The 13,677-nt window shown below is 37.6% G+C and overlaps 1 protein-coding gene across 3 annotated transcripts; it reads left to right on the top strand.

Annotated features, from left to right (window-relative positions):
• The first annotated feature begins 10 nt into the window (after positions 1-10).
• TRIP13 (thyroid hormone receptor interactor 13) lies at positions 11-12,359 on the top strand. 3 transcript variants are annotated; one of them, XM_005525230.3, is made up of 14 exons: positions 11-136; positions 400-502; positions 2,050-2,215; positions 2,543-2,672; positions 3,888-3,943; positions 5,640-5,730; positions 6,986-7,058; positions 8,004-8,067; positions 8,316-8,402; positions 9,172-9,278; positions 9,922-10,075; positions 10,258-10,370; positions 11,515-11,584; positions 12,151-12,359. In XM_005525230.3, exons 2-14 carry the CDS (start codon positions 411-413, stop codon positions 12,244-12,246), a joined length of 1,299 nt encoding a protein of 432 aa, XP_005525287.1. In that variant the 5' UTR covers positions 11-136; positions 400-410; the 3' UTR covers positions 12,247-12,359. The 3 variants fall into 3 exon arrangements, with proteins under 3 accessions (XP_005525287.1, XP_087908553.1, XP_087908556.1); XM_088052427.1 differs by having other exon boundaries at positions 15-52; XM_088052430.1 differs by lacking the exon at positions 11-136 and adding an exon at positions 159-294.
• The last annotated feature ends 1,318 nt before the right edge of the window (positions 12,360-13,677 follow it).

Here is a 13,677-nt window from a genome sequence, read left to right as displayed (position 1 = left end):
GGGGCCGGCCCTGCCTCGCCCAGCGCGCCCTTTACAAACAGCGGCTGCCGCGGTGGGTGCCCTGTGCCTCAGGCTCGCCCGCGCTCGCGATTCCCGTCGCTCCGGCGCGTCGCTCCCGCGGCCGTGCCTGCCTGAGGTGATTCCCTGTCCCCAGCGCTGCGGCGGGAGCGGCGCGCCCGCCCGTCCGTACGCGAGACTGCGCTCGCGGCGTGTCCCGAGGCTGCCGTCGCCATCTCCTGAGGGAGGGAAGTGCCGGTCCCGATCCTGGTCCCGATCACGGACCCGGCTTTTGCGGTGGGCGGCGTGCACCTGGACGGGGCACCGGGAAAGGGCCGTCCGTGCCGTGCGTGCGTAGCAGCTGCTGGAAGTCGCTTCTCTTTGGTATCGCTTTTCCCCTAGGAGCGAGAGAGATGGATGACGCCGCTGGAGATTTGAAGCAAGCGCTCCCAAACGTGTGTGACAGCGTTCAGATCCACGTGGAAGTTGTCCAGAAGTCGAGCAGGTCTCTGATCAGAGCATTGCTTGCTGCCACTTGCGCCTGTTTTGGCCTCGTTCTATGCGCCTGCAAGAGCCCGCAGGACCCAGCTCTGCTTTCTCTGTGCTCTCCCGGGAGCTTCCTCACCTGTGTCTTCCTAAGATTGAACAAATACACTTCTCTCGGTTTCACCTTGTGGGTCATGTCATCCAGTCTCATAATCGAGTTGTTGGCCGCGTTTTGGGTTTGCCCCAGTTTATCCTTGTCTCTTTTGTGTCGGTGCTCACAACTGCCACAGTATTACAGATGCGGTCTTACAAAGTCAGAGGATGGAAACAGCTGCTTTCCCTAACATCTGCAGTCTTGGTAGCACAGCCTCAAATAAGGTTGTCCTCATTTGTAACAGAGGACACACTGCTGACCTATTGCCAACTTGTCTACCAGTACCTGTGGGCCCTTTTCTGCAAAACTGCGTGTCATCCAGTTGGCCTCTGATTTGTTTTCTTGTCTGGGTAGTGGATGGGGAGCTAAGATTTCATGTTTACCTTTACTGAATGTCAAAAAGCTTCCAGTCAAACCATATTGCCAATCTGCAGAGGTCTCTCTGAACAGCAGCCCTGCCCTCCAGAATACTGACAGTTCTCCCTGCTTTGGTGTTATCCATAAACTTGATGCAGTTATGTTCCGTCTCATTGTCAAGGATGCAAAAACGGTGCTTGTCTCAATGCTAACAGCACCACACTGCCTTTCCCCTCCCAAGTTACTGCCAACTCTGCTTAATCTTTGTACTAATCACAGCCCTCTGAGCTGGACAGTCCAACCCTCCTTGTCCATTTATCTGGTTCTTATCTTACCACTTTGGATATCTGGAGGATATGGGAGAGCATGATTGAGGTGTAAAATATCCACTGTGGTATTTTTGCTTGGCTTAACAGAGATCTGAGAATTTGCACTGGTTAGAGATTATTTAAATTGCAAAATTAAGTTAAATCTTCAAATGCTATTCTTTTTCCTGTAGTTTTTGTCTTTTCTGGAATTCTTTTTATGTCCCCATCCTGACATTTCAGCTGTTCTGAAAGTATAATGAAGCTTCTAAGCTAAGCTTACCAAATTCAGTCTGTAGCTTGGCTCTGAGTCTTTCTGGGTTTCCTGCTAAACCACAGATTACATAACTGCTTTCCATTCTTGAAGTCTTCTAGTTGTCTCATTCAGTATCCCCTGACAGGATCTCAAACAGAGCCAGTTATGATGTCTTTTAATGCACAAATTAAAAGCAACTATCAAGCTTGTTGCTTTTGCAGACAGACTGAATCTGACAGGTTCTTTTTTCCTGTAGAATCTGACAGGTTCTTTTTTCCATCTGTTGCAGGAGGGTTGAGTGGGTTTGGGGGTTTTTTGTGTTGGTTGTTATTTTAGGATTGAGGTTTTTTTTGCTGGTTGGGTTTTTTGGTGTGTGTGAGATGGAAGCTGTTTTCCATGAAGGCCTCACGTATGAAATAACGCATTCCAACACTTAATTCAGATTTCCTTATGAATGTCAATGCCATAAAGTAATGGTGTTTCTTTCTTGTTAGTGTGGCCAAGAAAGAAGATATTAGGATGAGTGTCTTAAAGCTGTTGAACAGACACAACATCGTGTTTGGTGATTACAAGTGGACAGAGTTTGACGACGCTTTCCTTAACAACAACGTGCAGTCTGTGTCGATTGTGGATACGGAGCTGAAACTGAAGGACAGACAGGTATTCCTGAGGACAGACAGGTATTCCTGGTCAAGAATGTCCAGTTCTGTTTATGTTCAGCCCCTGAACTAGTTGTAGGTAGACTGCTGGTACCCTAAGGACATAAGCAAGACAAGGTCTACGGGATGATGTAGTATCTCTTCTTAGGCTGATTAGTATAACTAGGAGAAAGTGGTAAATTTTTTTTTTTTTACTGCTCAGTAAGGTCTGAAACAGAGGTACTAGGCTTCAGAGATACATGCCAGCTGAGAACTGTAACTTTCTTTTGTTCAACTTGCTTTGAGTGAGAAATATGACACATAAGAAATCTTTTTATGTTCATTCTAGCCTATTGACCTGAGCATGAGCAGTCTTTGTCTTCATATTTTTCATCTGAATGAAGAAGGACCAACCTCTGAAAACCTGGAGGAAGAGAATGAGGATATCACTGCAGCTCACCACTGGGTGCTGCCAGCAGGTACCTGCATGACATTTCTGGAAGCTCTAGAGCAATAAGGAAAATGCTGCAAAGGTTAAAAGTGTTTATAGTTACCTGTTAAAGGTATTATTTGTATTTATTGTTTGTCTATAGAGAAAAACATATTTGGGCTTTTTCCTTTGTAGTTTTGACTGAACTACTGCAGGTGATTCCAAAATACATCATATATTTCTGTAATACTTGTGGATGTGTGGTCTTGTGGTCTAAAATATATAGTCATAATCAGAAGCATGCAATTTTTTAACACTGGTGGTTGCATTCCAAGTTTTATTTAACTTGAAGACCCACAAGAAACTCAGCACTTTAAATATTCATTTTCTGGAGCCCACTGCTGGCTTCCAGCCCCCAAGACAGTACTGCTCTTATACAGGAAACAGACAAAGTAAAGAGATGTAGCCCTTGTCTTCTGGAGAGGAAAAATAAGGCTTGATATAGCCAGACCTGCCTGTTACTGTCTTGTGCTCGGGGAGGTTGGATTCTCTGCCTAGAAGGAGACCACAGGTGTGAGCTTTAGCTCAGAGAGACAATAATTTTGAAACATTTCCTACTCTTTCCATGTTGTGAAGTGCCTAACTATCCATTACATTATTTTTCAGGAAGAGTTAAATCTGATACATTGACATTATTGCCACGATTCTGTGGTCTATAGCTGTTCGGTCTTTTTTGCTTTTCTTTGCTGAAAGTTAGAAGCCAACAGCTAGGAATGACTGATACTCAGATGGCAGCTTTAGTTTTTTACACATTTTTCAGCTACATGTTTTTTTTGATCCTCTACATCTTGATGTTGAAAAAAAAAATGGCTAACTTGAATGATAAAATTTGCCTTAGAACCCTCCTCCTACCACAAGTTTTCATTGCTCCCTTGGTGAAATGTAAGTTCATCCTCTACTAAGGATGGAAGGAATGATATTTTTCATTTTGTGTTAAGAAATTAACATTAATTTCTCATCACAATTATTGAGGGAAATAGAAGCTGGGAAACTGCTCTACTTGTCTGTTAGAAAGTGGTGTTTGAATTTCGAGAAAAATAACTTTTTTTTTTCCCCACAGATGCTTTGCTTGCTTTCATATATCTATTCTTAATTCTTCATTTTAGTTGAGCATAATTTGAAAACTGTTTTATGCTGCAATGATGAGTTACAAGTTTCCAGATTGATTTATCCTAAACAGGTATATAATATATTGCTTTTGCAGCTGAATTCCATGGCCTTTGGGAAAGTCTTATCTATGACACTGAAGTAAAATCAAACGTAAGTTGGAAATGTGTAGCAATTAAGATTACTTGAGGAGAAGTAAGATCTGAAATTAAGCCTGTTTGAAGTTAGCTGCATCCTGTGGAGATATGGGTGTAGGCTGGGCAGAAGGGAATGTGAGTCTAACTTTGTTTCTGGCAGCAGCTAAACAGTTAATGGGCTTGGCAGTAATGTCAGCCAGCACTGTTACTGTTCATCCAAATACGTATTCAATTATTTGACCAGGGTTGAGTGCCCTGCCACTTGAATGCTGGCAAGACATTGGAAAGAAGCAAAACATTTCCATGGGGTCATTTTCTAGCTTGAAGATCCTTTGCTTTCATCAGAGGTTGTTTATAACTGCCAGAGCTTGTGGAACAGTAATACTGTAATCTGAAATTTAGTAATTGTGATGCAAATAAAACCCACAAATAGTTCTATTCAGCTTCTAAATGAAGTTCTTGGACACAAATAATTAATTCATTAGGTTATTTATAATACTATAGATACAGTATTCTCTCTTAAGTCTTTATAATCAAATACAGAAAAGCAAAAAATTCCAGTGATTGTACTTCTTAATTTATAAGGTAAATATCAATTAATATATCCACATTTGTCTAATTTATGGAACAGCTTTCAAAGTCATCTGTGAAATGACAAAACTATTTAATTAGATTTGCTGGTGTACTAAATAACAGCAAGCTGATCACTGTTGAGTGTAAGTGTATATGGGCAGAAAGACATGGTTGCTTTTAATGGCTAAAACTAGAACTTCTGCTGTAAAATTGTGATAAATCTTCATTCTTTAAACCATGGAAATGCCTGAGCTTGGTTAGGTTCTATGGGCTCTGAAATGGTTGCTGTGAATTTTCAAAGTAGCACAGTGTTGATAGAATTTTGAAAAATATGTGGATTAAGTTCAGTTGTTTTTGCTGTTGTGTGATTACTCCATCTCCAGCATGAGATATGCAGGAGCACCATTGTATTGTCCCATCAGTACATAGGGATCAAAAGCTTGTTACAGGTAAGAGCAACAGAAGATAATTTGGTATCAGGTGTTATTATAGGTAAAAGTCATTATAGATTCACACCTGAAGTTCATATTAATTTTACTGAAAGAGTTTTCTACTTCCTAATTCTAGATAATTCTAAAATGAAACCTCAGCATTTTTTAAAGCAAGCATTCCAGAAAGTACAACTTTCCCTTATTTGTAAGACTAAATTAATCTATAAATTCCTTGCAGCAGCTGATATAAATGCTTAAGTAAAAGAAAAGTAAATGTGACAGGAAATGCTTTGTTTGGTGGGCTGACTACAACAAACTAAACAAATGTGTAGCTGTACAACATCTAAATAGGACCCAGAGTTTAAGTCTTTGACTCTGTGCTCAGGCAGCTTGTGTTTTATAGATACACAATATGTGGGACAATGAAAAATGAAATCAATTTCCCTTCCTTAAAGTATTTAATTTATTCATTTAAGAGTTCTGGAACTCCATTTGTGCCAACTACATGCTATTCTTATTCTTGAAGGCAGGACAGAAAGTAATTCCCATCCTTTACAGAAATAAAATTGCCTAGACTAGAAGACATGAGCTCTTTTTTATTGTTATTATTATGAGTACGCAATAGAGGCGTCATTAGAGATTGATTCTATTTGTAGTTGTATTTGTTGTTATGTTTCTAATTTCTGTCTATTTGTCCTCTTCATTTAGTTACTCGATTATGTGACGACAACGTTATTATTTTCTGACAAAAATGTTGACAGCAACCTGATATCATGGAACAGAGTTGTTTTGCTGCATGGTAAAAATGATCTGTTTTAAACCAAGTAGATTCATTGGCCGTCTGTTTATACTTTCCTTCTGGAAAGACTTGTATTGCAGTCCTGTGTAGTGAAATGAGGTGATACAAAAGCAGCACCTCAACAGTACAAATTTGGATGAGTTGTAATGTCAGAGTCAAATCAATGTTCACATGTACTGTGTTTTGCATGAATTTAAATTCTAAAATTTACAGTGCAGAGACAACTACAGATTTCTTAATTTTAACTTTTAAGTGATATTGTTGCATTTTTACATAATGATCAAAGATAATGCAGATATTGAAGATGTTAGGAAGCATATATTAAACTTCTACTGCAGTACTAAATATTTTATTAGTTATAGCTTTATAAAATCTTCTGGGAAACTGGGAAAACAATCTGTGTTGTGCTGTTGACACTGTATTCTGTTGCCAACTCTTGCTAGTTCAGTTACTATTATTTCAGTGAAGCTGAAATCTTCAGTCTGTCTTATCATACTGTGGAGGTTATACCACAAATATTATTTTATATTGAGATTAGCATCAACTGAATCTGTTTCCTTATAAAACACGTATTGTATTGATTTTGTCATCAAGGCTGGTGTTCAAAAATAAATGGTCATAGTGGAAATATTTGTTGATTGTACTTAAGGTACAACAGTCAATTTAGAAGCTTCAGGATGTTTTTGTTTGAAAGACTATTTCAGACTCATACTCTGGTAACTGTGCTTGTACTTGCCTCTTTGGAGTCTTTGTGGCTCTTCCATGGGGTATTAAGCCAGATCCAAGAAGTTTGTCCCAGAGTATAGTTCCCAAGATGATTTGGGTTGCCCCAAGGAAGAAATTTCTGGGAAAGTGGATAGCTGACCAAACTGATCATGATATGTTTCTGTTTTCTATGTTATAAGAGTGTATTTCAGGAAGATGCAAAGTGGAGAATGCTGATGAGCATTAGCCCTGCAGGGGTGATACACTTTGCTTCTGTGGCTGTTGAGTGTTTTAACTTTACAGTGTCTACATACAAAATGTTACACTAATTATACTAATAATTGAAAAGCATATAAAATCAAACATTAGCTCCAGGATTGTAGTCAAGTAAGCAATTTCCTCAAAATACTCTGGTGTGCACAATCATTATCTGCTGTGTTTTTACTGTACAATTAGTGCTGTAATGAAATAGAGTAGTTAAAAATCTATTAGATGTCATTAACAGTCTAATGCAGACTATGTGTAATGTGTGCATCTGATTTCAAACCAGGCCCTCCTGGAACTGGGAAAACTTCTCTCTGTAAAGCATTGGCTCAGAAGCTGACAATTCGACTGTCATACAGGTGATATTTTTTTTTAATTTTCCACTTTAGCTTATTATAATTAGTTGTTCTTTTTCACTAGCCCACATATATTTCATATTTGATTTTAAGTAACTTGTACCTAGTGTTAATGTATCTTCTTTTTTTGTAGTGCACCAAGCTAGCAATAAAATTGATCTGCTAGACTGATTAGGATATTTTAAGGCCTTGTAAAATGTGTAATTATTTGTGCCCAGGTCTGTAAAAGACATTCCAGTGGCAGTACAGTGATTTTTGCTCACTTTGTATGTCAGTGAATATTAAAGAACAAAGGATCGAGGAATATTTTGGGTTTTGTATCTTCATGTTTGATAGAGCCTGGTTTTAATAGGTAGTGATTTTTTTAAACTGATTTCTTTTGTACTTGGGTTGTCTGAATGCCACAATCTGCAGAGATCAGACAGGTAATAAGATAAAGCCTAAAAGTTCATATAACTTAAAAAATTTATATAACTTAACAAATTTATATTAAAAAATGGATGTTACATAAAACACAAGGTTTAGCATAAGTAATGTGTAATTATTGGCATGATCTGACTCTAACCCAAACTGAATGTATGAAAATCACAGGCTGTATAATGTGTGGTTGAGATACTTTGTCAGTTCTTGCTATACTGAAGAAAATCTTACATGAAGAGAGGAATGAAGCAATTATCATGGTAAGAGTTCCTTACCCTCCTCTAATGAAGAAATTCTAATAGCAATTTAATATACGGAATTCTAGTGACATTTTCAGCAACATGAAAAGTTCCAGCAACAAAAGTAACCCATAAAATATATATTCTATTTTGAAAGGTAAGTAATTTAAAGTGTTAATTCACAGTATTCCAGGGTCAAAATGTCAGGAATGAAACTTACAGAAGTTAATGATATCACTGATTTTTATTTAGAATGGAGCTGATACTTCTTTTTATTTTCATATTTTAGGTATAGATATGGACAGTTAATTGAGATAAACAGCCATAGCCTTTTCTCTAAATGGTTTTCTGAGGTATGTATTGATATACCTAATAAAATAACTTCAGATTTTAGAAATTACACTAATTATTCTGTTGAGCCTGTTTCTTAAGTATGCTCACCAGAGACTGCTCAGAATAATTAATGTGTTTGAGAATGCTTAAAGAGAAGTTTTATTAGAAAGTTGTTCTAAAACCCAGGCATTTACATCTTTAAATATGATAAGCCTTAGAAAATTTTATGGTAAGGAAATAGTCAACATATGCATATGTGTCTTTCTAGAGTGGCAAGCTTGTAACCAAGATGTTCCAGAAGATCCAAGAGTTAGTTGATGACAGAGATGCTCTTGTATTTGTACTGATTGATGAGGTATGATTCCAATAGCATTGTTGTACATAAAATACAGCAGAAAGGAAATTGATGGGAAGGAGCTATAATAGTGCTCATTCATAAAGAAGAATAAAAGCACATTTATGCTATTTTTTAAGCTAGATGAGTGAACTTTAGTCTTGACTGATGCAGATTTGAGAAGATTGGAAGGAACTCACTATGACTTAGCAGGCAAAATCCAGCTGAAAATTATTTGAAACCTTTCTTGGTGGAATTTCCCTTGCTGCTGTATGTTTACAAGTGGAATATTGTTTTGAACTTCAAAGTAGCCCAGATCTGTATTATTTGCATTAAAGCTCTAAAAATTTTAAAAACGGTTCAGTTCATTGTCATAAGATTTTCTTCAAACTTGCATACAAAAGCAACTTAGTAAGTATGTATCTTATTAGCTTGTCATATTGGAGTTCTTGTAGGGAAGCTCAACCTAAATTCATCCTATTCATTATTCTGGTGGTATGTCCCATTCCTCCATCTCCAAAATTTAAAATGAAAATCAGCCTCTCTTCTGCTGTCTAAACAGGAATTTCCCTCACTTCACTTTGCTTCCTTGACGTGCCTTTCTTTCTCCCTGGAAATTCCTACCTAAAAAATATTTTGGAGAAGTTTTAGGTAGTAGGCACAGGAATCTGAAGGTGCATTGCATGGGTTACCTGTTTGCTGCCAGGACTCCAAAAGTGCTATCTTTTTGGGTTTTTTTGTGTTTGGTGATTTTGTTGTTGTTTTGGTTGATTGGTTTGGGTTTTTGTAGGTGGAAAGCCTCACAGCAGCCCGCAGTGCCTTCAAGGCAGGCACAGAGCCTTCAGACGCTATTCGTGTGGTCAATGCTGTACTGACACAAATAGATCAGATTAAAAGGTATTGTTTGCATATTATTGCAACAGCAAAAGGTAATTGACAGTTTCAGTATATCTATTCCTGCTAAATTTCAATTCCTACTTGGAATACTAAACCAGATTAGTTAGTGAACTATTCTTTGTTAATGATGCTAATTTTGAAAAGAAATAAGAGTAATCCAGCAGAATATTTTACATGTACCTGGGTGGACAATCAAATCTATGGACAGTATGCTTCCCTTAAAGACCAGGAGAGAAAAAGGACAGATCATCATGATGTCTGCTTGGAGAACAGACATCAAAATTGAAAAGGAAAACCTGTTGATTAAAGGTTCAAATTTAAAATTCTTTTCATAATCTTTTTTGGTGTATGTCAGAAGCCATGCCAGTAGGTTCTAGATTATTAATATTTATCACTTCTGAAATAGAACTAGAGGAACTACAGAAACTTGAGAAGCAGCTGAAGGAAAGAGACTATTGAAATAGCCTGGTGACACCTGGCCAAGAGCTTCAGATCATTTAGTGTAATTCCTGATTGACAAGAACGAAGTGACAGCTTATTGCATAAAATTTTTTGGATCATAGGAAGGAAGGTCTCAACTTGCCAGTCACAAAAGGAGATACATTTTTTACATGTGACCTAAAAATCTGTTTCTGTCTTGAAGGTATCCCAATGTAGTTATCCTGACTACTTCAAATATTACGGAGAAAATTGACATGGCTTTTGTAGACAGGGCTGACATAAAACAATACATTGGACCTCCATCTATAGCAGCAATATTTAGAATATATCTTTCTTGCCTGGAAGAACTGATGAAGGTAATACTTGAAAGCAAAACTGTAAAATGTCATATTTTAGTAGATTTTTACATTTTAATCATACTTCCTAAGTAACAAAAATACATAAATTTCATTCCTTTTCTGTATTTCCACTCTTACTGTAGAATTTAATTTTGAATGCGTTTATTTTTCATACAACAGTGTGTAACTCTCGTTTCTAGTGTCAAATAATATATCCTCGACAGCAGCTTCTGACACTCAGAGAGCTTGAGATGATTGGCTTTGTAGAAAATAATGTGTCAAGGTTAAGTCTTGTACTAAAAGAAATCTCAAGGTAAGATTCTGAAATTCTACTTTTTTGATACATATATACTGAGTTATGGAATGGTGTGTAAAAGTAACCATTTTTTTTCTGGTTGGGGTGGTGCAAAAACCTTCAGGGGACAAAAAGTGGAATCAATTGCAATTTGCTAACATTTCTTAGTCTCAGATCTGGCTTGGCCTAGTACTGCTTCTGGTTTGTGCTTCAAATATTTGAAGTCCTCTTGACAAGTTGCTGGCTGGACTAGCCTTAGGTTTCAGTGGATGTTGAGAATTGTAATGCACTTTAGCAGAAATAGCATGAGCCTTAGGTCCTGCTAAGAAAGTGTCTTGAAATGCCTTGTCATCTGCTAGATAAGTATTTAGCATGGAGATATAAGTGGACAGAAACAAGGGGGAAAGGAGTAAAGTGTAAATGGACAGTGTTGAGGTTTGCTGAGTATCCTGGTAGAGCAAATGGTCTTTCACTGCAGCTTAACAGTTCTTGAAACAATAAAAACTATATTCACAATATCAAACAATGTTTTTTTCCAAAGTGCTGATCCCTATGGAACAAAACAATATTCATAAAAAAGTGTGGAAAGTGTATTTTCTTTCTGTTTCTGAAGTATGCAGTCTTAACCAGTGAGGAGTGAAGTAAAAGCAAGTAAGTTTTTCCAGACACAGAGGTTTGTATTTTACATACACAAAGTAGCACTTGGAGAAGATGCAAGCATCCACCAAGTGGGTGAGGTGAAGGAAACTCTGTGTAAATGGTGGTTAGAAGGAGACAGGCAGTACCCATAATGTCCAGAATTCAAACCAGTTTTTTTCCTAGTCTTTCCAAAAGTGGTTGTGTCTGTACCACGCTGTACAGTGGTGGTAGACATCCCCCCAAATTCATGAGATCAGCGAAACAATGTGAAGGGCCTGATGTAAGCACTGGCAGGCAGCGGCTGTACCTGTGCTGTTGCTGTGTGCTGTGCTGTGTAGCCTCCCATAAGCAGGATTTGTCTGTTCACTCCCTGCTCCTGCTAAAAGAGCTGCAAGTGGCCTGTTGAATTGTCATCTGAGGTTCTTTTAGAGCAATTTAATGGAGAAACATGGAAAAAGGAGAGGCTCTCTTTTAAGAGTAGATATTTAGCATTTAAGCAGCACTTGTCTCTGTTTTACCATAGAAAAAGTGAAGGTCTTGGTGGCCGGGTCCTGAGAAAGCTTCCTTTCCTAGCACATGCACTTTATATTCAAGTAAGTTTATTATGTTCAAGTGAGTTTATTCTGGTCATTATATTTTGGGTTGGTTTTGAGACAGGCAGGAAGATAATCTGAACGCTTCCTGAAGTGAAAGATTGGTCCAAAACTTCCTTTTAATCTAAATTGCACTTGTTTCTGCAGCTTTGTAGACTGAAACGATTATGTGCTGCTCATAATTTAGAATGGGATTGAAGAAGACAGATGGGATCGACTTGCCCAAGAACACTGTACTTTTAATTAAATTAATGAACATTAATATTGGTGCTCTTATAATTTCTTGCTGAAAAAACCCCAAATCTCTACCACTTTATAAATAATAATGTGTTAAAAACCTTTTTCTAAGCGAATATGCAGTATTGTGACCGAAGACTTTGCACAGGTTTACTTTGACTTGCTGTGCTAGCTGATTTTAAATAAACTTGAAGTTTGGTTTATAACATTTTGCAATTTTTGTCACATAAAATTCAATTATTTCTCTTTTAAATACTGTGATTTGTATGTAAAATACTATGTCTGCCTGTTGCTGTGGTGTGTCTAACAAAATGTTCTCTTATTTTCAGTCCCCCAGTGTTACAATGTCAACTTTTCTTCAGGCCCTTTCCCTTGCAGTAGACAAACAATTTGAAGAAAAAAAGAATCTTGCAGACTTCGTGTGATTGTCTACTGTTTTGTACTTGACTGTATTGTTACATTTTTTATACAAGTTGTGCTACTTTTATGCATTTGTAAAATAAAATGTCAGCATCTTAAAAAACTTGGAATGCCTCATTTGGATTTTCAAAATATTCATTAATAAACAACTACGGAAACCTTTATTTCAAATGTAAATAAAAGGATTGTAAAATGTTTTTGTTTTAAGTCAGTTCCCATCTTTTGCCATTACTAAAATTGGGCAGGCTTCTGTTCCCTGTTTCTTAATCACTAATTTTCAGGTGCACTATCCATGCATCTGAAATAATAGGCATGAAACTGGGAAGAATTCAAACTGCTCAGTGACAGACCAGATCTTTCATGCTGATATCTCTTCATCTTGAAATTTAATATCAATTGTTATGGGTTTTAATTACATCAGATTCAAAAATTTAGAAACAGGAGATTGTGTAATTGTGTTTTGTAAAATTGGGGGGGGTTTATGTTTTTGAAAGGATGTGAACCAGTGTGGATCATGTTTTCTCAATGAAGTATAACTACACTTTTATCTTTAAATGCAAAGTAGGTTTTGTTTTGTAAAAAAAGAGGGACAGGGACTTTTTACAGGAGTGTGTAGTGATAGGACAAGGGAGAGCAATTTTAAACTGAAAGAGGGTTTAGATTAGGTATTTGAAAGGAATTTTTTGCTGTAAGGGTGGTGAGGCACTGGCACAGCTGCCCAGAGAAACGGTGGGTTCTCGATCCCTGGAAGTGTTTAAGGCCAGGATGGATGGGGCTCTAAAGAAGCTGTACTAGTGGGAAGGGCCCTGCCCTTTGGAGTGGTGGAAGTTGGAACTAGATGAGCTTTAAGGTTCCCAACCCATTCTATGTTTCTGAATGTTAAGGGAGTTCCATCATAATATTTTTAAGAGAAAATGGAAAGATTCAAGTCAATGATATCCAGTTCAGAGATGCCTCCTAGCTGCTGGTGTTGAAATACTTCAGTGCATTTTATTGCTTCTTTATTTGTATCTTTTAAATCAATGTTATATTATACATTCATAATATGAAATATTTTTACCCTGAGTTACTGTTATTAATGAGCACTACATACCATGGGTTAAAAAATTGCATGGAACTTGTGAAGTTCTATTAATTTTTTATTATGGCATCTATTTGTATGTAAAAAGAGCCTCTCCTTTAAGCCTCTCTGTTCATTATACTATCTTTTGGAAATAACTTGTTAAATATTATTCCTTATCCACCCCCCAAAGTAGATGGGAGGTGGGCAGCAGAAGAGAGTTCTGCTTGGGTTGTCTTATGAATTTGCAGGACTGCTATAAGACACATTGGATATGAGGAGTCTTCTGAGTAACCTCCCTCAGTCAGTGCAACCCCATCCCACACTCCAATGCAGTAACCTCAGCTGTTCTTTTCACAGAGTCTCAGTGGTCACA

Source organism: Pseudopodoces humilis, chromosome 1, assembly GCF_049639895.1.
Source record: "Pseudopodoces humilis isolate 2021_Gansu_Grassland_sample_001 chromosome 1, ASM4963989v1, whole genome shotgun sequence".
NCBI lineage: Eukaryota > Metazoa > Chordata > Aves > Passeriformes > Paridae > Pseudopodoces > Pseudopodoces humilis.
This window is presented reverse-complemented; position numbering and strand designations above follow the sequence as displayed.